This window comes from Lissotriton vulgaris, chromosome 9 (genome assembly GCF_964263255.1).
Source record: "Lissotriton vulgaris chromosome 9, aLisVul1.2, whole genome shotgun sequence".
Lineage (NCBI taxonomy): Eukaryota > Metazoa > Chordata > Amphibia > Caudata > Salamandridae > Lissotriton > Lissotriton vulgaris.
Genome location: NC_141697.1, coordinates 667,046,315 through 667,072,777, shown reverse-complemented (window position 1 = coordinate 667,072,777; position 26,463 = coordinate 667,046,315). Strand labels below are relative to the sequence as shown.

General features: G+C 41.7%; 1 protein-coding gene across 2 annotated transcripts in view; it reads left to right on the top strand.

Moving 5' to 3' along the window:
• Positions 1-26,463, top strand: part of KLC3 (kinesin light chain 3) — an 819,433-nt gene that overhangs the window by 327,538 nt on the left and 465,432 nt on the right. For both annotated transcript variants that reach the window (XM_086938378.1, XM_086938377.1), the window contains exon 4: positions 3,227-3,302. In XM_086938378.1, the coding sequence (XP_086794504.1) occupies positions 3,227-3,302 (76 nt within the window). The remainder of the gene's footprint in view (positions 1-3,226; positions 3,303-26,463) is intronic.

Sequence of the window (26,463 nt, the reverse complement as noted above, 5' to 3'; positions counted from 1 at the left end):
GTATGCAGGGGGTGGATTGCGGTAGACCCACTGCTGATCTTAAACATTTATTTTGACCTGTTTTGAGGGCGTCAACATTACTAAAACCCCAAAGCTCCGCTCCATACAGGACAGCCGGTAACATTTTAGAGCTATACATTTTAACAAGAGGAGCCATTGGTTTCGTAAAAGATCTTTTATGCTCTTTAATTAGGGCTCCTCCTAATTGCGTGTGTTTTAAGGAGAGCAGGTCAATTTGGGGTTTCCAGCTCAAAGTCTCGCTGAAATGACACCCAGATAAGTAAAAATGGGTGTCTGTTCAAGGGTGGTGCCTCCCATAGATATGCTTGCTTTGATTGGTCTTGGCCCACGAAGGACCATGAACTTTGTCTTCCCCACGTTGACCTCCAACTCATGCTCGCGATAAAATAACTCAAACTTTGCCAGGGCCTTTTGCAGCCCCTGACGGGTTTTAGATATCAAGAGCTTGTCGTCCGCGAACATGAGGAGGGGTATTTTCATTCCAGCTAAGGTGAGGGCATCTGTTGGTTTATTTATAAAACATTTCATAACCTCATTAATAAATAGGGAAAACAAGGTGGGGGCTAAAACACACCCCTGTCTAACACCCTTTGACACCTCAAACCTGCCTGTCACCTCCACTGGCGCGGACCTGTGCGTAGGTGTGTTTGTGTAATTTAACCAGGACCCTCACCAAAGCGGCAGGCTACCCACCTTTAACAATGTTTCCCATAGTTTGATCCTTGGGACTAAATCAAATGCGGACCAGAGGTCCACAAAAGCAGCAAAGAGCAACCCACCACCCACGATAACCTCCTTCCAAAACAACATAACAAATCTAAAACCCTGATTGAGCGTCCCCATACAGCTACAAAACCCCGCTTTCAATGGTGTTAGAATGTCATAATCAGTCATCCAACACTGGATTCTACCAAGTACTAGACGTGCTATAATTTTCTGGACAGCATCGATGAGGCTGATCGGCCTGTAATTGGCCGGGGCCGATCTATTGCCCTTCTTATAGAGTGGCAAGATTTCGGCCCGAACCAAGAATCAGGGACCGGAGCACCCCCGCGATTGCATTAGCCAGGAGTGTCAAGTAGGGTACCCACAAAACTGGCTCATGGGTAAACAGGTCTGCTGGGACACAGTCCGGACCTGGGGCTTTCCCGTTGGGAATCAATTGGAGAACATGCTTCACCTCTGACTCAATAAACAGGAGCGGTTCCTCAGGGGTGGGGATAGGAAGATGCACAACCGTGCTCAAGCATGTATTAAATTGATTTTCGAAAAAGGTTACCCAGTGCTGGGGTTCAACGTTTGACGTTGGTTTCTGCTCCTTAGGTTTATCACCCCATTTTAACAGATGCCAAAACTGTGACATGTTTCTACCCATACATGCTGAGGATAGATCTTTCCAACGCTCTTCATCCCAATTTTTCTTTGCCTTATCCAGGGCTAACTTATAAATCACCCTACATCTTCGGACACTACTGGGTGATTTTGATTTAATTGCAGTGAGAAGCTCTCTATGGGCATTCCTGCAACTGGGATCGTACCAAGAAGCATCCCTTTGTGGTTTTGGTTTACCATTGTTAACTATTATTTTAATAAATAATTTTTTAAGCTCCTGAAATCAATCACTGTGGGCTCTAGAAATTCTATCGATAACCTGTTCCTGTGATCCACAGTTATTGAGGGACTCCATGGTTTGGGTAACTAGAAACCTGATGGCTACCCTGGCTTCCTCGTTAGTTGCTAGCGTAGGCCAGCGTACCCTATGCTCGTCATTCGTTAGAGTGACTACTGCCTGAATCTTATCTACTTCGTCATTAATTGACTGTCCCCTAAAGCAGTTGCCTAAAATGTTCAGAACCAGGGGATTATGGTCACTTTCTAATCTAGTTGTAACCACCATATCTACAATCACAGATCATGACTCTACACCAACCAGTATATAATCTATACGCCTCATTGATCTCCCATTATCAAAGGTCATCTTCCCTCCCCTATCTGATTTTACTCTCCCGTTCACTGCTCTTAGGCCCAGGTTAAGGCAGAGACCCTTTAAAAATAAGGCTGCTTGGGACCACGTACTAATTGGGTTAAGTTCCAGCTGAGGAACGCCCCACGTTGAATCCTCTGCTTCAGAGAGTTTACCATCATCTTCGTCCAGGGGTTCAAAACAAATGTTAAAATCCCCGGCCACTACCCTATGGCCTTCATACTGGACAGAGCTGAGGTAATGCTCCAAAAGCATGAGTGTAGGGGAGGTTTTACCACTAGAAACCCCTCTCACATAAATATTGATCAACAAAAGTGAGAAGCCCTTTGAGGAGGTTATTTGTACGACCAATATATCGGGACTGTCAATAGACATTTCTGGCACAGTAATATCCTCATGCTGTCTGACCCATGTCGTTAATCCACCAACCGGTCTACCCCTATGACCCTTGATGGCTGGTTTGTGAAATTTAAGAAAACCATTACGGAACAGTGGTGCGACCGCCCAGGTCTCCTGGAAAGCCCATATTTCCCCTTGTTCAATAAAATCCCCCCAGTCAGGTAAATACAATTTGGATTCAAGACCAGCTATGTTCCAAGAGGACAACACCACCTGCTGGCCAACCCTAACCGGGTTGAGCCCTACATTCGTGTTGACATCCCCAGGAGGGGTCATAGGTGTCTGCCCTCTACTGTGTACTTCTGGGGGAGTAGATGGGACCATACTAGGATGGGCTACAACTTGTATGAATATTGACCTACGCAGCTTTTCTCCTCCAGTTGTATCTGTGGTCAAATGAGGCTGCCGTCTATGGGGAAAATACTCTAAACGCAAGTCAGTCATTGTCCTCCAAGGAAGACAAGGGAGCAAATCTATTAACAGAGAATGGAGGTCTTAACCCCTTATTGTGAACAGTATACAGACTCACAGATCTTGTTGTGGTAGAAAAAAGTGATAAAAAATCAACATTTACGTTGTTGATACTTTAGGAGTTAATCTCAAGGTCCTGATATGTGAGTAGGTTGATAGTTTGGGGGGGTCAATAATGTCACATAAACCTAATGATTTGTACATGAGTAACCTATCATGATACCGCATGAAAAGTATAAGGCACCTGGCTAGCCAAACCTGTTGTCCTTTAGATCTCAACTTGAACACTACTTATTTGTTCTGAGCTAGTGTAACCATTATGTTACATGGTCACATTTTCTCTCAAAACAGGAAAAAGATGATTCCCAGCCAAGAAAAGACAGTCTTGCAGATCTGTTTCCCAGCGAAGAAGAGGAGCAAAGGAACAGTATGTATTCAAGTCACTGATTTATTCGCTTCAGAGAGATTAGATGCTTGAACGTTCAAGTAATCACAGTATGCCACAGTACAAAAAGACACATCACCCTTCCTGGTTACCCAATGAGATTATCAGTGAGGTCTTGAGAATAAAGGCAAAACAATAATTGTTATTCCCTGGCAGACTATATGGAAACTCACAATCGGAATGTGAAAGCAGAACATAACATTTCTATCTGTAAAGCACTGTCTTGCCCTGAGTATTGAATCTTAAGTGTATATACAGGGAAACATCATTTACAACGCAACTTTTACCACGCAGTGCCTTTACGACGCAACTTTTACAACGCAAACCATTACAACGCATTGCGCTGGGGGGCGCTCTAGGATAGGGAATAGATTTAATTTACTATCCAACACCTTCCCTACTATCCACGGGGACTGGAGTTGGAATAGTAAATTAAACTATTCACTATCCAGCGCCCCAAAGCATTATGCGTTGTAAAAACCGCGTTGTAAAGGCATGCGTGGTAAAAGAATGCGTTGTAACGTCATACATCCGTATATACAATGTAAACCTGCTAGGAGACTAGACACCTTATTTTTGTATGACGGGACTAACCCAACCCAATAAACTAAAAGAAAACTTTACAGGATTATAAAACATTCTTAAATTACATCAGTCAACACATTCAGTGTATTGTAACAGAACTCAGTACTTTTCACATTCTACATGCTCTTCAAGATGCACAAAGAAACCAAACAGGTCAGCCCAATCTTCTCTGCATCAGACAGGCTGCTGAGAACATCTCTCACTCAGATTGAAAGAAGAATTTCAAATGTGCCCTCTGGACACAAGACTCTCTTACTGAAACGGTAGCCATGAACATATACAGTTTGACTCACAACTATCTACACTCAGAAATTACACATATCCAGATGATAGGTAGGGTATTTACCCCATTACAGTTATAGTTCTACCCTGCACTCTATCCTAACCCCATACCTATACTGCGAACAGCGACGTACCCAGGCCATGTACTTGGTGCAGACATTCCTAATGAGGGGGTCTCTTTGTCATGATCTTTCAGCTTCACCCCTTCCCCACAGGACCCACACACCCTCATGATACCCACAACAGATATTACATTTCTCACTCTAAATGCCCGTGGAATACACACTGCATGGAAACGCTATGCTATCCACGCCTAAATTAAGCACCACCAAGCGCAGATCATATAACTACAGGAAACACATCTCACCAGGGGGGACCTCGACAAACTCCAGAGACTCTGGTGGGGCACTTTTTGTGTCACTACATATTCAGCGTTTCCACGAGGGACACTAATATGGCTCAGGCCAGGGACCCTTTTCCGAGAGACCTGTAGAATAGCAGACACAGAGGGAAGGAATAGCAGACACAGAGGGAAGGTATGCACTGCTGGAAGGCCTGTTAGACAGCCAACCAGTGCTAATCGGCGGTATCTACCAATAAGAAACAAACAAAGTTCTGGGAGACCTCATCTAATGTCTTGGCCCAATTTACAGCCTCACCATGGATTCTGGGAGAAGATTACAATAGCACGCTAGACCTCTCCCTGGATGGGTCCCACCCCCATTCCGACTTCCCCTGTCCACACGCAAACAGCCCGCTTCCACGCATGGACGTACCAGTGGTCACTAACGGACGCCTGGCGACACACGCACCTGACAATCAAACTCTATTCCTTCTACTCCATCCCACACAATCTACGAGTGCAACTAGACCGATTCCTGTGTTCACCTACACTCCTTTCAATGATTCAAAATTTAGAATATTTAGGCAGAATAGTCTCAGACCATGATGCACACGTCGAAATGCTTCGATGACGCCCACTCCTACCACCGATCCCCACATGGCTACTGCCATGGGACTGCCTCTAAGACCTGGTGTTCAGACATCAACAGAGTGAAAGCATCCAAAACTACTTCATCGAAAATGCACACACAACATCATGCAGAACATTAGAATGGGATGCCCACAAGGTCGTCATGAGAGGAGCCTGTATCCGGCAAATCTCCGGGGTGCGCAAGACACTAGAACAGACCATGCAGTTGACGGAGTCACATTGAGCAAAACTGGCGAGAGATGCGGACACCGGCGCGATACCCTTAACACAGATAACAGAGGCAAAGACTAAATACGTGGAAGCATGTGCAGACTTATGCAGATATACCTCTAGAGCTTACGCCGCCAGAACAAATAAAGAGGGGGATGGATATGGGACTTTGTTGGCCTGGCTAATCCGGCAAATTCGGATTCACAACCAATCACTAGCATAACAAACTTGGCGGTATCGTTACTTACACACAAACAGAGATTCTGAAGGCCTTTCATGAATACTACGTGGAACTATACAATGAACTGACACCAGGCAAACGGAATACATAGACAAGATCCTAAACCCCATCACCATGACACGATTAACCGCCTCAGAGAACACTTCTCTAGATGAACAGATCACATTAGACATTAAAAAACGAGATGCAAACCTAGCCAAAAATAAAGCACCCAGCCACGATGGCCTACTGTTAGAATATTACAGCACACTCTCCTCCCAGTTAGCCGCGAGGCTCAAAACAGTCATCATCACTGAATTAGAAACTGGGGAACTCCCCAAGTCCATGCGCGAACTCATACTAGTGACCTTTTTCTAAACCGGACCAAGATCTCCTATTACGATCTTCATACCGACCAATCACATTACTATCATCAGATTGCAAAAATCTTATGCAAGATTCTAGCAGACGGGACACTGGGATGCTCCCTAAACTAATACACATGGACCAATGCGGGTTCGTACCCTGGAAAAATACCTCCCAGAACATCTGCAGACTTTTCCACGTCCAGGACGGGGTGCGGGCAAATTCCCAAATGCCAAGTGCCTTATTTTGGACTTAGAAAAAGTTTTTGACTCCCTGGCTTGGCAGTTCTTGTTAGCAGTGCTGCGGTGGGTGGGGGTTGGTCCCAAACTCATGGCATACACCTACTGTTGTAAACACAAGACTCACGTCCCAGGTCCGCATTGGCTGACACATCTTGGCTCCCTTTCGGGTGATCCGCGGCACATGCCAGGGGTGTCTGTTATCCCCCTCCTTTTTTGCCCTCTCAATAAAACCACTAGCAATCAGGCTCTGCGAGGGAGGTGAACAATGGAGCTTACCATAGGCGAATCGCACCCACAGAGTGTGCCTATATGCAGACAACCTATTATTATACATACAGGATATCACCATGGACCTGGCTCCTCTCTGGGCCATACTGAACGACTTCGGGAAGGCAGCAGGTCTGAAAGTCAATTGGGTAAAATCCACTGTATACCCTCTCCACCCAGACATCCCCCCACAAGAAATATGCTTTGGATCGGTTAAATTAGCATGGAACAGAGACACCCCAGGGTACCTGGGAATCAGACTGTACCACTCACCCCCGAGGCCTTCTTGCACAAGCTGAACTCCCTGATAACTTCTCTGGTTTGGGGAAAGGACGCTGAAGGGTAGCCCTGGCGACGCTACAGTTGCCAAGGGACCTGGGTGGATTGGGCACCCCGTTCTTTGAAGCCGTCTTCCTAACTCCCTGATAACTTCTCTGGTTTGGGGAAAGGACGCTGAAGGGTAGCCCTGGCGACGCTACAGTTGCCAAGGGACCTGGGTGGATTGGGCACCCCGTTCTTTGAAGCCGTCTTCCTCGCAGCACAACTCCAATGATGCACTCCTGACAACACTTGGAGGGAAGAGGCTCGGGCTCAGGGCCCCTGGCGATTCCAGCGGTGCATCGTCTACTCCTTCAAGGTACCCGACCGGACTCCGCTCACCCCATTCAGGTGGCGGTGGCAGGATCCTGCATGCAGATACTCTATTGCCTATCCCGCAGTGCACCGCTGTACTCCCCACTGTTACCACTTTTGGGCCTCCCCCGAGGCCACGACCACTACATGTCCTGAGATGACGCGTCTGGACAGAACACTCATGAAGGTGGAGTCCCCGTTTGTGGTTGGACACCTTAACTCATTCGAAAGCCTAATAGCAGGGAGCGGGCTCCCAGCTGGACAATTCCTCCTCACAGACAAATTGACTCTGACTGTAAACAGACCTGGAATCTAGTGGAGGTGGAACCCAAGGCACACTCTACACTTCACACGATATTGAACATGGGCACAGGGTGTCACCTCATTACCTGGCATTATAGATCCATCCAAGAGCAAATAGCCACGCCACTCACCCAACTTAGGCTAAAGTGGGAGGAGGAGTCTGGACGTGCACTGCACGACAAAGAATGGCAGACAGCTGTAGAGCACCACAAGAAGGTATCGTGGTACAAGCGCTTTAAAAACATCCAATTCAATGTATTACACTGGGCGTACTTGACACCAGCAAGACTCCAACGATTTTACTACATGACACAATTTGGATGCCCACACTGCCACCTGCCTAGTGACACATTTATACATATGTTTTGTACCTGTCCTACTTTGCAACCCTACTGTACGAAAATACACAACCCAATACAAGAAACCACAGGGCTCGGGGGCCTTCACAAATGGGAGGCCAGCGCAATTAGGAATTATTAGGCGCAGAAAAAGTAGGACAACAGAAACATGATTTGCATTGTTAGCCATGCTCCTAGGAAAACGAAACATCACAATGCACTGGCGCGCACCTGCAGGTCCCCCGATAGAGGCCTGGAGAGGAGCCATCATAAAATGGAGCATGGCGGAGGAAGAAACAATCAGGCTCGAAGTGCCACGAGGGACGCACCGCCACCATATCTCCATGGAATGGGCAGCGCTCCTCGAAAATTTTAAACAAAAAAAGACACCAACCACATCTCCTAGAACCACCCCAGAGGCGTCAAAACCCCGATCCTCGCAGCTTCAAAAGTAAATATACGCAAAAGTCCTCCAACCGGGACATAGTGCATCTCTTCAAACCCTACAATAGTAACTTAGAGCCCTAGTGCAGCAAGGTCCTTTGAGAAGGTCATACAAAGTTCGGCTCAACGTCTACCCCCAACCACACTCCCCGAGTTATCCCCCCAGTTACCTATAACGTTCATACTCAATATTCACACTCATCGACAGAACCCTAGAACTAGAGTCAGTGAGCATAGGCCCTGCATATCTTCAACCTGTTCACACAAGACACAACACACCTAAACACTCAGAAAACTTAAGTTAGCCATATTTCAGTGATGAAATGAAACCACATGACTGCCAGATTTAATTAAAAAATATCCAGATAATAGGTACAACAGTAGTAACACGAGTGGTACTACAATTAGCAAACCTATTTATTGCATACATGCAGCAGGATTTCATTGCTACTTGTAATAGGTCACTATTAAAGTACTTGAGCTACAGTGATGATATCCTCTTGAACTGGACTGTTGTGGAACATGGCCTCTTACAGTCCAACTGAAGATTTGATCATTTCACCCATCAATCAATAACTTGTCTACCATCTCCAAAGCATGCATTTCCTTTCCTTTCCTTCCCTTGCCTTGGCGAATGGAACTATGAAATACACAAACAAGTGGTGGTTCAGCAGCAAGTTCCTAAACACAACAAATATAATCTAGACCCCACATGCAGAAAAAGATTACAAATTATTCAAGACATTCATTTGTTCTGCTCATGATGTGATATTTTTAAATGTGTGTGAAATGCTCATAGAGACTCTTTTACACTGAGGAAACAAACTGGGCAGAGCATAAGGTAGGCGAATATTCACTTGCACAGCCTAACAAAACCATACATCGCAATGGGTGAAGATTTTTTGGGAATGAACGTCTTTGTGGGCTTATTGACTAAGAAAAGATTGGACCAAAGAAGTGACCATGTGAAGACCACATTGATATTACATTGATTTTACATAGTGTCAGTTTTCATCTGTTCCGACACATAAATGGGGTACTGTTTTTATTGAAAGACTTGTGGGAATGCTGGATGGTAGCAATTTGTGGATTCTCATTGATTCCAGATGCAGCGTGTCCAATGTAATTCGTTTTAATTATTTATTCATGTACTTACCTCCGTTCGGCCGTTTGCTGGAGTTTTCTACCCCCCACCCTGCTCCTCCCTCGCCCCACATCACTCCCTCCAGGAGCCGCTACTGCCGTGGATTAGCAATCCACTGAATTTTACTTATAACCTATGTTTTGCTGGTATTAAAGTGATATCTACAGATTAAGTGGAATAGTAAAGGCACCCTGTATGCTGTCGCATCATCCTCATAGAAGTTTTTATTTCATTCTCATTGAAAACCATGTGTCTAGCCTGGATCATTAGACAGCTAAGTTAGTGCTTTAGATAGAGGGTAAGCAACAACAGCAAAATAGGTCGCACAGGACAGGTATGACCAAACTCAGGCATGTCATGAAAAAATATAGACCCTTCCCGAAAACACAATTAAATGCCTTGTTTATTGTCTACAAGAGCCAGGACAAGCTTTTCACCCCTAACTGCCAACACATAAAAGAGTTTAATTGCCAAATTATTATGAGCTGCGTGGTGTCCTTCCCAGGGACGAATCAATGTTGCCAAGTTGAAATAATCTTTGGAATTAATCTGCTAAGATGTATTGCATCTATTTTAGGGCAACGTTTGTAGTCGTTTCAATTAGAAAGAAGGGCAAATACGGCCCAAGTTGTCTAGCTGGCGTTTTCTTTCTATGAAATATAACAATGGCAATTTTATTCCACGACTCCAGAACCTCTACACCCTGCTTAATGCTGGCATCTAGTTATAAGAATACCAAAGCAATGATAGAAGCAAAGGCTTTAATTGTATACGGGATAATTGGGTAAGTGTATCAGACAATAGCTGGAAAGAGTCGGCCGGAGCTTCAAGGGGTCGGTAAATGAGTGTTCCAAATAGAGCAAAGGAGGGGGACTAAGACAATAGTGAAGGACAAACCTTCCATGATGTTGAAAGTCAACAATTCTGAGATAGAGCAAGAATAGGAGGAGTGGTATATAATAGCAAGCTCTACACCATTTTTCTGCAAACAATCCATATGTTTAATGGAGAAGCCAGGAGGGGTGGCCAAGGCTATATCAGCCGCCGACCAGTCCTTAGGCCAGGTTTTTGTTAGTAACAACAGGTCCCAGTGATTCTCAATGAGTATATTATAAATGTCCAAGGCATGTCTCGGTAGAGAGCGACAGTTAATGAGACAAGCAGAGAAAGTAGGGCTGAGAGTGTGTGAAGTTATTGCCTCTGACGCAGTGCAGGGGGTTAAATCACCGCCCTCATCAATGGGCAGATCAAACTTGGCGTAGGCGTAGTTGTTAATATCTCTCTTAGGTCCCTTGCCATCTTTATCATAGAGCATTTGATAAATGAGTGGAAATGTTTCTATAATATTTATAGTTCCAGAACCCGGTAAGGCATCATTATTTATAACGGAAGAGAAATTGTGGTGTATACGTATCGCTCTAGTTTTGACCACTGGTCTTGCTCAGTGCCTCGCTATATTCATATTCTACTTCCTTATGACACCGGCATGCACATGCAAACTTCAACCATAAGTATCTACGTTTCTGTGCCTGTGATGTGATGCAACAAGCTACTACCGATTTTGCTTTCATTAGGGTCTTTGAGCAAACCATTTCACAATGTTCCACCACCACTATTGGAAAACACGAATTTACAGTTATTTAATAATTTTGTAGCGTCTCACCTTTAGAAATGCCTAATTGTTGCCCCGCTGATAAAAGTTTAGAGTGTTTTAGTGCCTCCATATATATCCTATTTTAAAAGCATGGCTATAGGATTGCGATCTGATCTCATAATTAGATGAATAAATATTTGAGCTGCCACTGAAAACTTCTGACACTATGAATTTATGTGGAAAATAACAAAATGTAAACCCAAACTTTTCTCCCTTCAATACCAGCCATCGGACCTCTGGACCCAAAATATCTATTAAGCATACGACGGCAAACTGAGCCTTCCTCATATGATACTTAGGGCCCGATGTAGGTCACCAAATACCGGTCGGTAACGGCCGAATTCGGCCGTTACCGACCGATATTTGGTGATTGAGATGTAGGGGGCTATATTTTACAGAATCTGTAAATTTACCGATTAGGTAAATTTACTGATTCTGTAAAATACAGAATCGGTAATTTTACTGATTCGGAAAATTCCTGATGTAGGTAGCACTGTTTCCAGTGCTACAGGCCTTCAGAATTCGGTATTTTACCACCCAATACAATCGGGTGGTAAAATACCGAATTCAGGTGTACATGCACATCTGTGCATGTTCACCTGTGCCATGTGACACACAAGTAAGAAATAATGAGAGGTACCCCTTAACAAGGATCAAGGGAAGTAGGGTTATGCAACCAGTAAACAGGAAAAATTCCCTTGAGCAAAATATAAAATTTATAAACTTAGTGTACAAAACCAATAACACAATTCATATATAAAGCAAAAAGCTGCAATTTATTAGTCACACAATATTTTAAAAAAGTGGACAATAGCACCACTTAACGCAAGTAAAAACAATTAAGACAATGAGAAAATTAAGTAAAAACACATGGGATTCAATGTTGACCAGCAAAATTGATACAAAAAGACAGACAACAGTAAGACATAGAATTGTACAGTACTAGGCGTATATTCAAACTCTATCTGATACCCATGTTCTGTGCACAATAGTATAATGTATCAACACAGGTGTCCGAGTTAAGAATTATACTTGAGAATGCGTCGACGCGTTTCGGTGGTTGGTTTGAGTTCAATCCACCTTTGTCAAGACAACACGTTTTATCTGTCGTAATTCTGGGGTCAATAAAATCACCCTAAAAAGTGAATATACAATGAATTAAAATGAATACATCATGTTTTCCAAATTATTACAGTGGTTTTAAGATTTTCTACAACCTAGAACAGTTTTTTTTAACCATACAAACATAATTTGCAAAAGCATCCGCATTAAACAGGGGTTTACCCTATACAGTTTTTAAGGCTCTCTTACAAATGCAACGATAATAGTAATACAAATAAGAAAATAAGCATTTACATGGAAGAGATTTTCCTAATGCCTCACAATGTATCTTCTTTAGCTATTTACAGCAGCTTGTATCAATCTAAGCAAAATGCGATACAATCTACCTTATTGATATTTATACTGCGCAGTATTCATGCATGTTCTGTTACGGCGCTACTTTCAATTCTAGAAGAAAAAAGATTTAAGAAGGTTAGAAAGCTTGTGGCCACCTAATCTGATAGTTGCTGTTTACATATCATTTTTAACCAGCTTGGGATTGCCTATGGTGCGACATACGCTTTATTATGATTTTCAATTGTTTTAAGGAGTTTAATACAAATTGGTGCCTTAGGGCATGTATGTGTGCTTCATGGCACACAAGCCCGTACTTGGGGTGCTAGAGGGTGTCAAAGTGACACCCCCTGTACCCTTGCAGGATTCGGTATTAACCGATTCGGTAAATACCGAATCGGTATTGCCCATTGATTCCTATGGGCTTCAAGGCCCATAGGAATCAATGGGCAATACCGATTCGGTATTTACCGAATCGGTAAATACAGAATCCTACCGATTCGGTTATTCGTAATTGAGAATTACCTACATCTGCCCCCTTCCGATTTACCGACTCTTAAATACTGAATCGGTATGATTCGGTATTTAAGAGTCGGTAAATCGGATTTACCTACATCGGGCCCTTAGCCCCAAGATCAGTAATATTCATGGGCCACATGTAGCAGACAATTTTGCCTTCGCAAATGGTGCAAATCGGTAATTTTTTCCGTTTATAAATGCAAAATAACCTTTCAAGATGTATGAAAGGTTTTGTAGTTGCAATTTTTGGTAATCTCAAAAATAATGATTATCTAAAATTGCAACTACATTGTGATTAGCTTAGCACATGTACCAAACATTTTCTAAATGCAGAACTGTACATTCAGGAAAATACTATTACCATCGACTTCAAGTCGATGGTAACCATGTGAAAACTGCAAAAAAAAATCATTTTTTGCAGTGCCATGTAGCGCACGCATGCAACTAGGGCATGTATGCGCTATACACATGCATATTTTTTGGGGGGTGCTTCAGGGGGACCTCAGGCCCCCGGGAACCCTTGGTTTTGCATTACCTAATTTGCAATTACCAATTAGGTAATCACAAATTAGCTAATGCAAAACCATTTGCACCTATCGGATGGAGTAGTATTACCTAATAGCGATTACCCATTTACCAAATCACTTTTTGGTAATAGTAAGGAATGGCTAAATCTTTGGTGATTTCTTACATACATAACATTTTGTGATTACCAAACCGTGATTTGGTAAAAATAGCTGTTTGGTAATCGCAAAATGCTTTTTTGATACATGTGGCCCTATGTCGCTATTTTACTCACAGTTGAAATATTCAAAGAAGCACTTTTGTCGAGCAAGTGACGCAACCGTGCAAATGGAGATCTGTTACGAAAGGCTAATAAGTTAATGATCCATGTTTTGCAGCAAGACCCGACCTTTACAGGAGACATACTAACTGGCAGACAGACCTTTCTTGACTTTATTTCTAGTACTGAAACCTTTAACATTCCAGGTTGCAATTTTCTAATTGGTCACAGCTATCAGAGATCATGCCATTGATTTGTCATCTTCTAATTTTTGCTGCAAGTGGACCTCCCCTCCCCAAACCCAACTGACAACCAATCCTGGGAAAAATTAATCTTTAAAAAAATAAAATAAATTATTAGGTATTTTAACCCCTTATTTAGACAAGGCAACATATATATACTGATGGCAACATACAATTATGACACAGTTCACACAACAATGAATAAAATTTCATAGACAACACATATAGAGCAAAAAAAACATTGTCAAACTTATAGGTGGGCAGAGTTTCCCTAACAACAACTCATTATTTATACAAGCTTCGCACTTCAATTAATCAATTAAATCCATTCTGATATTGGAGACCAAATGTTCGCTCCCATAGTTCTTTTCCTTCTCCCTTTAGTTTTATGAATTGATAACTCCAGATTGTACATTGCTAGCACTCTTGAGCGCCAGTGTATAAAGATGGGTGGATCAGGGCTTATCCAATCGTTTGTGATACAAGCACGTACCACTGCCATACATATAAATAAAAAAGAGATTATTGCTCTAGGTCTAGTGTTAGCCAGCCTATCCGACCCTACCCCAATTAGAACTAATTAACTTGTTATTGTCACAGGGGATCCCTTATTAAACCCAAAAATGTCTCAATTTCCTCCCAAAAAATTCACATAATTTAGGACATGAAAAACACATATGTATTGAATCCACTGCAGATAAGCCGCACCTGTTACATTTGACTCCAGCGGTTGCCCCCATTTAGAAATCCTCCTTGGTGTATAATATAGATCATAAAGGGCCATATAATGTTGACTGCGGGTTCTTCCCGTCATTTAAACTTGATTAGCAAGCTCAAGGGATTTTTTTATATCAATAACCTTAACACCCAATTTATTTTCCAAAAATATGTCATCAGGATATTTTTCCATTAATTGTTGATAGATTTGTCCAATTGTTCGTTTTTTTTTCTTCATTTTTTCAATTAAAGGAATCTTTACAAACTGTTGTCCATTTCCTGACCCCAAGCGAGCAAAGAAACTACGAATTTGGAGATATTTAACCTCTCCGCCGTGGCCGGAAATCTGCGCCTGTGCGGCACATTCCGATCGTGGGCGTGGTCATGATGGCTCCCGGCCGTCATCAGCACACGCCCACCGTAACTGATGACGATCGGGAGCCGTCATCAGCACCAAAGGGGTTAAATAACTCATGTTTGCCTAATCCATATTTTTCCTGTAAGTCTAAAAATGATAATAATTGGCCCTCATCACACATATCCCCTAAGCATCGTATACCTTTTAAGCCCCATCTGTTTGACACTTGATCTCGAAAAATTATAGGAAGCAACGCAGAAGCTGAAAATGGGATGTAGGCATTCAAATTTAAGACCCTCTCTTATGTTTGATTTGCTTCCAAACAAGATAGGTAGCCTTAAGAATCTTGATTTTTTTTTTAAATAGCTAGGTTCAATTACCTTGACTAGAAACTCATTAGTCTCCTCCCCCAGCCCAAATTCATGAATTGATGGTCTATGGCATTGCATAATTGCAGCCTTGGGGGAAATTAATCTAATTATAGATGTGAACATGACAGCCATTGGAGGGTCACCTGCTTCGCTTACACCAGTGAAAAACCTCCAGCCCCAAGCTCCCAATGATGATTCTTATGATATTGTCAAACAAGTATCAAATACAGAAATCTAAAAAAGAAATTAAAAAGAAGAAAATAAATTGCTTTAACTAAATTTATATTACATAATAATATCTGTGTGCCAGAATTGCAAATTCCCCATCAGGCAACTAGTCCACTCAATAGTTTCTGCCCAGTACCAATTCTAATCATCTGTCGACTTGAGGCCTGATGTACCAAGAACTTTGTGAATTTGTAAAGAGCCAATTTTGAGAAATTGCAAACCCATTGCTTTTTGACCTTTGTACTCAGGCCTTAGGTATAAGTCGCGCATTAGGAAATCAATAAAATTCACTAACAGCTTTAGAAAATTGCTGCCTTTTGATTCACTTGTTTTCGTCTTTTGCATTCATCGTCAGAGCATGGTGCTTTCAAAGACTAAGCTGCCTTCTAATACCAGGTGCATGGGGAGGGATTATGACACCCGTGCAGATACAGACAACTGTGGTTTGGTAAATGCTGTCAACCCTTCGACTGGTGCACCCCTGCCTTTGAGTTGGAGGGGTAAACCTCAACACAAGCAAAAGCTAAGGAGTGCTTCTTGTGGCACATTAATAGAGGGCCAGCAAAAAAAACCTCTGTCGCTGTGACCTTGGTGCTGTAGGTCATAGGGGACCTGGAGACCTTTTCAGGTAGTCAACCAGGCACACATAAAAACAGTGTTTTCCTGTGTTCCTAGGCAAATGCCACATAATAAGGCATCTGATGGGAGTCTGCTATACGAACACGTTTTATTTTACTGGATCTTAGAGCTTACTTTTACGGCACCCCAGGTCCTGTTCGCAGCTGAGGTCAACATTAGGCCTGGCTCGGTATGGTTAAAAAAAAAGTATTTGCAGACCCTATTTTGCAGTTTGAACCCAACTTTGGCATCCAAAATGGTCCGCATTCTCGAAGGGGGAGTTTATTTTCAAATTTAGGACCACGGATTGAAGGGTAACTGCCCAGATATTTATAACTTTACACCCTTTCATGCCCAACATACAACTTTTGTAATATTGATTTTTTTGAAAACCGCAGAATGGCTTTACACTAAACCAAGCAAAGGCACTTACGTCAGTAAAGTTTTAAAGTTCTTGCCATGTTTGCTGTGATTGCGTTCAGGTTTTTTTTTTCTGTAGCAGAGATTAAGGATCTTTATGAGAATAGAAGTGGGACAGGCCCTTTTTTTACCACCCTTTACTTATGCCCCCCTTGTCAGGTTTGTATGAAACTCAAAATACCAAGATTAAACTAAACAATGTAAGTGTCTAAGTGTTGGGCAGATCCATAAAAGTGTTGTAAAAGTTATTAGCAAATGAATGACTTTTTGACCTCCATTTAACTACCAACTTGTCAGATCTGCATGAAACCTGACATTCCTGCACTGGATTTGAAGTGCCAAAAACAACATGCCAAATTTCATGCAGATTCCTTAAAAAGCACCAATGTTATTAGCTCTTGGAAACATTTTTATCACCCTGTAATAGATCTACATGAAATTGCCATGCCCATAAAAAAACTAACAGTGCTAAATGTTTCCATGTAGTTTCATCAAATGATACTTAATTAAATAGCAAGTGATCATTTTTTTGGCTCCCTTCTAGCTGTGTTCGCCTGGACAAATGTGCACAAATTAAAAAATTACCAAGAATAGGCTAAAAATGCTAAGCATCAGGCAAATTTAGTGCAAATTCATCTGAGAACTCCACAGTTATAGTTAAACCATAAATACACCTTTCCAGCTGTCAAGAAAAAAAGCCTATAATATAGTCTCTTCATGTGCAGACAAAAAGCAAATTTTAAATGCTGCACCAAACCAAGCAAAGGCACTTGCTTTTCTTGTCAAATTTGGGGTAATTCTGTTCAGATGTTTTTTCTGTATCGGGAGTTAGTTTTTTACTCTCCCCCTCCCCTTTTTTCCCCTGCACACCTCTTTGGTGGATCTGCACGATCCTGGCCTTGATAATCCTAAAGTTAATTAACTTTTTATTTGAAAGTTTTTTGTATATTTGAACTGGGTATTAGGAAAAACTGTCTAACAGGCACATGCATCAACCTTTTTTGCGAGCACAAATGGTGGGATTCGCAAAAATCATCCGTTTGCGCCCGCAAAAAGGGCTTCTGCGATGCAGCAAACTGTAAGGCTCTCATAATTTTGGAAATCGCAATTTATTGGGATTTCTTAAATTGCTATTGCATTTAAGGAATCGCAAATTGCGATTCCTTAAATGCAATGCATGATGAAATTGCAAATAGTGATTTCGCTAATAGGGGTCGAAAATTACCATCCATTTGAACTTGATGGTAATTTGCAAAAACTTTGAAAAATGCATTTTTCAAAGTTGTAGGTTACACACACACATGCCCTTGGGGCATGTGTGTGCGCAACATGTGTGCACAGATCAATTTCAGGGGTGAAACAGGGTGTCCTTTTGACACTCTTGCACCCTTGAAATTGCAAGCACAATTTGCGAGTACCTTTTGGGCACTCGCAAATTGCACATGCATTTTCCCATTCATCCCTATGGGCCTGTAGGCCCATAGTAATTAATGGGAAGGCATTCCTTAATTGCGACTCGCAATTTGCGAGTCGCAATTAAGGAATGTTTGGGAATCGCTAATTTTATAGCGATTCCTACATGCATAGGCTTTTGCAATTCCTTAATTGTGATTCCTTAATAATCGCAATTAAGGAATCGCAAATGCCTACATTGAAGCATGTGCCCCTAACTCTAAATTCAGAGCCGCTAGCGCAGGTGTAGTTATGGTAAGGTCAGAATTTCCAATGTACAGGCTTTTAAAAAAAATTATAATACAAAAATATTGTGGCCTAAATATTGAGGACCAAATATCACAAACGTAAGTATCTATAAGTAAGTAGCGGTTTACCATTGTTTACATATAAGATTTCTGAGAGAGACACTTTAGTACCAACTTATTCACATTTTACCAACAGTCTCAGTTTGAGGAACTCATTATTTGCTTCTCCCAAATCATATCAATTCAGAATTCTTTTTTCACACCCATTTTATGTTGCCATTGAGAAAATAGTATTTGTTGTCACCGTTTGTTTCAAAAAGTCAAGAGTATTATCATAACTAAGCATGCTTTTAATTTGTCTTAATGGAGTATGAACGGCACTAATGCATTGTAAGAGCATGATTTAGGTTTACAGCATTATTTCACTAATTATAATACAAATATTATCAACAATTATGGTCTCATGTTGGTCAGCTGGTGTTTAATGATTTCCTCTTCAGCAGGGGAGTATTCTGCTGTCCAAAAGTCCCTTGTCACTGAACAATGAATTCTGAAGGAATTGATATTGGTACATCATTTGAGCAATAGGCACCATTTACGCTAATACTGTAACAATAAAGCATTCCAACTTCGCAGAATACTTTGAACACCTGAATAATCCTTTGGAACCAGTTAAATTAATTTTAAGGGACTTTATCATTGCTTTGTGGTGATGTTTCAAAGATAGATACATTCAGCACTGGGACTTAACCTGTATTTAGTTGGAGAGAAGATGTAGATATTGATGTGTGGTTTCTACTATTTCAGTAAGACTACCCTTGGGCAGCATAAGGGTCAAAACTAGGTGGGACTGAGTCAGTGCACATCATTAGAATATGTTGACCTAATTCCTTGCTACCTCACAGTGTGCCACATGGACCTCTAAATCTTACAAGGTACCGGTGTCTGCCTCCTCAGAACATGACCACCCTGATTGCTCAAGGAAATGGTGGAAACATATCTAGCCATTTGTTGTTAACTCAGGCATCCCATAGGGAGATACAAAAAGTACACAATTTGGCATTTCAATTACTTATTGTAGCAATTGGACTCGTATAAAATAGATGCAATGCAGTGATTAATTGATTTATGGGCAACTAACATCCTTTCAAGCAGCACGACTCGTCGGAAACATCGCTTGATCTCAGTCTCCTTTTACGCCCTTCTGGGGTTACTGTTGTACATGAATTTAGGACCCTAGTGTAATTTTCCCGATTCATGCCCATATATAGGTATAAATCACCCTATCCTTATATAGGCATAGAAACATAACCATATTTAGACTTAGCCTATGCAGTCCAAATACGGGCTGGCTACTTCCACTAGTTCCGAGAATCCACAACGATTTCTTGGAAAAACCTGCCTTTCCCTTGCTTGAATATTGATTTATTCAAGAACTCATGGATTTTCAAAGAACTGAGTCTTTGATGACTTTATTATGTCCAACCTTACGTCAATCTCTGCGCCTTCAAGGTATAAATATGCCCACATTTGCTCAGGCAAACACACAGTGGTTTGGAGCAGTTCGACTATCTACCTACACGACACAGCTTGCCGCAGCAAGTGCCGAAGGAAGCCGACCCTCCAGCAGACGCACTGAGAGAGACGCTGCCTTTTCTCTTGCAGAGAAATCCAGCTCCAGTGTTTCCAGGCTTCCCTTGCGGGTTGCTGGGAAATCGAGTCCTGAGAGAGAGAGAGAGATACAAGACCTCCTTCATTCTAAATCAAGGTACGGAGTTGATTTGACCCTTAGAGAATTCTTGGAATAGATTATTGGCAAAGAATACTAAAACTTAAGCTACTCCTCACTTACTTCTTCCCTTGTACTAGACCTAGGTTCGGTACACCGGGGTAGGCTTATTTTAGAAGCACCAGTTGAGTACTTTTAGTCATTATTTATTAATGTATGCATGTTATGTTATTTTATAAGGCTTAGAAACCATACCATGCTTTTACAGTATTATTTTATAATACTCTTCGTACTGTACGCATTATACTTTGCAACCAGTATTACGATTGTAGCAGTTCATTTCCTATGCTTGAGAAAGAAGACTGTTCAATAAATACTTTTTATTGAAAACGCCTGTCTCTCTATTTCTCTGCACCTCTGGTGAAACGAAGCATGCACGATTGACTGAGTGAAATAACTATCTATTGTTTCCGCGACTCCACAGATACTTTCTTATTCTTGGGAAACAAAGTTGTCATGTCTTAAGCAGTTATCAGAAACGAATCCCTTCTTGTGTATAAGAGAAAGTTTCTAGTGATCTCTGAGCTAGCTGGCACTCATAATTAAGTCTAATATATTTGGAAGAGACCTAGTCGACCTCAGTCCTACGTCTAAGCTACTGGATATATTATTCCAATGAGCAGAGCCTATTGGGAATATAGGAACTACACTACACTACAATAAATGTTTAGAGCTGGGCTCTAGGGGCCACAGGTTACTCGCTCCATTTATAAACACCTGGTTTATATTTACTGCAAGTACTCCTGACTTGTGCTACACAGAATCCTGTTTGGGGTTGACCTCCACCTCACTTTTACCTCCTGTGTTTGTATGAGTTACTTCAGGGGATTTGTTTGTTTGCCGCTGTCCGGCTAGCTTGGGACTCACCTATGCCCCACGGTGCCGTGAGGGTGCCGCAAGAGTTCGCCATTTGGCACCTGCCAGCGGTATCCTTCTTTAACCCGGGAGTCTTGGTTGTCGCGGGGGCGAGCCGCTGCAAGGTGCAGCCACTGGGGCACTACATCGCTCATAACCCGCTGCCCACCTCAATAGCTTTCTTGAATCAGCCCGACTTAAGGACTACAGAGACCCGCTGCACAGGTCATGCCCGGGTGAAGCCCATGAGCTACAGGAAGAGGCAGGGCTGGGCCACCCCTCTTGGCCTGGAAAGGCAGACATTTGGAGTTTTTCAACAGAGTGACTACATCATGTACCCGAAGGTCTATTGCAGGCCAATTTTCACGATTTGTTTTTTTATTGATATTTACTTATCCTTGTGTTTGGACCCCTTGGACCCTGGCCCAGCACTAAGCACTGGTCTAGCCGCTAATATTAGAGATACTGACAGTTCCAACAAAGACCTGTTTGGGTTTGGACTGAATTCTTGTCCCTTTTTTTTATTTGTCAAGCATCCTAACCAAAGGTGGTTGCAACCTGATTATGTTTTTACTAGGCATCTCACAGTAAGGAATTGATTATGGGGAAAAGGAAACATCCAGGAACGACGGTGGTGAAATCCCATTCCCAAATAAAACTCGATCTTCTATCATGAATTACATCAAGGGCGCAATGGGGGGTGATAGAAAAGCATATTAAGAGTGTTGAGGAAATCTTTTGTCCTTGTGACTGGTTTGGCCAACTCTAAAAGAACCCCTTCTTTTGATATTGAAAACCAAAAACTGGAAGTAATGGAGTAGTTTCCTTATTTAGGTGTCACATTTGATAAAAACCAATCAAGGTCATATATGGTGCATATTAGGGCAGTAACTATGGCGTGAACAATGGTAGCAGTTTTGACCTTCACTAAAAAATTAGGCTCATAATCCATTGCCAACATAAAAAAGGCTTACAGTGCCAAATCAATCTTGGCCACAACATACGGGCAGGGCTTTGGGGAACAGCACCAATAGACTCTCCAAAAGTTAGAAGATGCCTTTTTTAAGACGTTAGTATCTCCCCAAGGCTCATTTACAAACCTTGTATGTCACCTTTAATTAGACTTATCGTACGTAACCGACATTGTCAAACTTGCCCCTGTCATGCTTTGGCACTCGATATGGAAAAGGGACTCCGTGGATTTAACTCAGACCATTATAAAAAACGGGTTATCACTGAACAACGTACAGAAAATTGCATGGTTGCAATACGTTAAATTGAATATGTTCTCGTTAGACGTACCTGAACTATTTACAAACCTGAGCTTTTGTGCTAGATTTCCCAAAAAGATCCTCAAAGCATTATTTTTAGCAAGTGCATATGTGAAAGAAAAGAAAAGCACCATGCAAAATTCTCTGTAATGCTGTACAAACTGACCCCAACCCTAATTGAGGGTGAGTACTCACATTTAGAAAGTGTCAGAAACCTACAACATAGATTTATCTTTTGAGGTTCCGTATTAACTTAATTCCGTTGATGCTGGGCTTCCCTGTGAAGAAATACTCTATTAAAGATTTGTCATCCTGCCTATGTGACGTTTTTTCCGACCAATTGGACCTCCGTGTTTTCTTTTTTTGTCACTTTTGCAAAAAACAACGAGCTAGATACATCCTTCCCCTTTCAACACTTTATAATTTTGCAGTGTCGCCCTGCCCTGTACTTTCAAAAAATGCTCAATGATCCCTTCCTTTGTTTCGCTGAAGCTGCATTTCTCTGGGCCTGCTGGTGAAGGAGATTGCTTATAGAAATGTGATTTCTCTAATTTAATTCTCAATTAACTGTTTTATTTATAACTCAGCAATTTACTGAGCTGATAACAGAGCATTAGGTAGGGTTTTTTAAATCCTCTATTCAGCAACTAATTGAGGTGATAAAAGAGCATTTAGGGCATCCGGGATACTTGATCTTGCTCTCTCTGTTCACTTTATCTGCTTGTGGCACCATTTACCTGAACGTTGTGTAATAGAGAGCTGCTATAAGAGTGTCTAACTGGGTATTTCTTTTTTAAAGTATTTTAGTAACATGCGTATTTCAATTGGTTTATATTGTTTTCTACGATTGTGAGATTCATTCATGTGTAATCTAACCCCCGTGCATTGATATTCTGGGGCTATTGCAGATAATTGGGTAATCTGACTCTGCATTGTGTTTACTTTATTGAAAGGAGTTATTAATTATTGAAAACTCTGGTCAGTGGGGTTCGTAACATATAACCTGCACGTTTAACTTTTCGCCATGCTTGAATGTTTCTTTGGCAAACATCTTAATATATGTATGTTGTTTTATGAACTTCGTTTTTAGATAGATCAAATAAAGTTATTTGAATGAATGTTGAGGAAACCCTAACTACCTGCACTGAGGAGATCTCCGGCCAGTTATATCAAATGAAGCTACAACACTAATTTCCGACCAAGTAATTCCCCTTGTAGGGTGAACTCAGATGTAAATGAAAAAGACGAGAGTGTTTTTAAACCTTTCTCACCGTGCATTCCGGCAAAATAACCTCCAAGGAAACACTTTTAAAAAACGAGTATCTATGTGGGTCATCCCATTTCGGAAGCACGGGGAGGGGGTGAACAGTACAAAAGGAAAACTACTGCACAGAACCATACTGCCATAAAAAACTCAACTAGAGCACAAAATAAAAATACGGCCACATTAGGATATGGTAAAGCTTTCCTTTAGTGCACTTACTGAAAGATTAGAACACATCGAAAGTACTATATCGGCTTGTGTAGATCTGTTGGGGAAGGTATACTTGCAACCTGATAGTTGCCCCATGACGGGGGACAGTACTGCAACCCATCAGCATCTTGCTGACGCCACTTGACCATGTCCAGGGCATTGCGAGCGATCTCTGTCACTATCTGTAGTAGCTGGACCCTCTATTGTTCCATCTCAGAATATTCCATTGACTAGCTGCAGGGTCAATCCAACTCCTCTGTCCTCTGTTTCAACAGGCTCATGCATTTCTTGATAACAAGCTCCCTACGATCTGTAATCCCCCCCTCAATATCCTCCTTAGCTGCATTTTTTAATAAAGAACCAATTTATGATCCGGTCGTCAAAAAAATCTGACTTCCTGGACCTTCCCCCAGCAGTGACACCGTACATAGTTATTTTGGCAAATGTCCCTATTCTTTCCACGCCAACACATTTGAATCCTGGGACTCACCCAGAAACAAATCTCTAAACTAGTTAAATGCCAGGGTGGGTCTAGGTGGAGGTCTCTTTGCAGACATTAAGATGGTAAGGACAGTTAAATGGGTCGGTAAGGGACGAGATCACTTCAGGGAGATTTTGTGTGGTGTTATCTTTTCAAATTCCAGAACTGGTTGACACTATATCAGGCAGAGCCAGTTCATCACTTTTGAATCCATACCAAATTGCAGTTTTACCAACTTTAACCAGGTGCAGCCTCCCCACTCGTTATATACCATCCCGACATAATAGATTTTATAAACTTTCTACATTCAATGGAGTGGACTGACTGAAGGCCGCCAACAGGATCAGAGAGGACAATTGTGTAGGCTCTCATAAAACATTTAATTATGGTCCGTGTGCCCGAGCAGATACAATGGTTGACAGATGTTCCTTATCTCCAAAGCCTAGTCTTAACCGGATTTCTACATCTACCTTGGAGGATTAAACCCCGGCGAATCTAATAAATACTGCCACCACTGTCCTATTTTGGAACGTGGCGGGGTTACGCCGTAAGAGTACCATGAATGAATGGTTACATTTTGTGTCTAGATTCCAAATTGTATATCTACAAGAATCCTGGTCTGTTGAACCGATACATTTTAATTGTATCAGAACTTTTCATATCTCAGCCGTTCCTTCGACCTGTGGCAGTCCTCCTAAAGGTGTCTTATGTACCTATGTGTTAAACAAGTTAGTCTCTCCAAACATCAATGTGATGTCTACTAAAGTGTACTACCAAATTATTTCTATCCAGATTTCACTATCAAGGATAAGGGTGATAATACATGTTTACAATAATGCTTGTAATCTGGATATTATATCCGTTTTACACCAACTAGATACCGACCTTGAGTCATTACATTTGAAGGATTCAAGAAAAATTATTATCTTATATGGTGGTGACTTTAATCTTCAAAGGTGCCCCTTGTCATCCAATAAGGTCTGTGGTCTGGCAAATCCTAATAAAGGTGATATCACTCATTTCCTACATACTGCCTATGGGGACCTAGTCAATGAGATACTCTTCAAATATGTTTTGGATTCTTGCAACAAACTAAGTAACCCTTCGGTTAAAGTTAATTGCACATTTAATGGGAAAGGGTTGAATAGCGTAATTGATTACCTATTGTTTCCCAATCGTTATTCTGTGATTGTCACCCATTTTGTTATACATGACATCGCAATTAGCGATCATTTCCCCCAAAGTATTGATTATATATCAACCCTATTCTGCAACTGGGGTTTAACCACTGTGTATAAACAGTTGAGAAAGTTGATATCCCCACTTAAATGGGTACACCTTGAGATGGTCTATGATAAATCCCATACAATTCCTAGAACAATTAATTATGAATCGGAGCAAGGCTTTTGATATTTGCTTAGATGAGACTGCTGAGGCAAATAAAGTCATTGATGCATTTAACCGAATCCCCAAGGAAATCAAAGATGGACTTACCTCCTATCGGAGACATGCATGAAAGTTAAACTATGGCTGGTTTCACTATGCTTGTACTAGGACTCATAAGAGACAAAAAGTAACCTTGTGCAAACATCCCAGGAATATCCAGGAAGTACAGGAGTGTAGGCATGCCTATATGCTTGTCAATCAGCTCTGCAAAAAAGGTTTGACGAAGGAGGCGTGGGAAAATCAACATGAAGCATGCCTCAAGAATGATAGCACAGCCTTCTGGTGCGTCATGAACTCCCTATTTTTAAGACAAGCAGATAGCCCCTGTTGGAATAAAATTTTTTAGCTGTGCTGTTTATGTATTGTACATCTTAAGTTAGTATTCGCTGCACCATTTTATGTTTAGCCGCCATTTTGAGCCATGATCAAAACACATTTTTCTCTCTGCTGGAAACAGCGGTGGTAGTTTTCGTTTCTCCACGGATGGGCCTTGCTGTACTAATGAATACACTGTTCTTATTATTAGAGCATACCTTTCTCACTAGATAGAGGCCTGCTCCCACCTTCAGAGCAGAGGGCACAGGTAGAACAACCTTGGCATTAAGATAGCCTGTTCTCGGTCTCAGGATTGAAACTCATCCTTCTGTACCTTCTTTGTTTAGCTGCCTCCAGTCAGGGTGTGCCTTTATTGGTTCTGCATTGTACATAATGTTTCACCAGTTTGTTTGCTGAAGTCAGTCCCTCTGAAGCAATTCCAGGAGGCTGGTCAGAGTGGACTCTGCTCGAGTGTGCC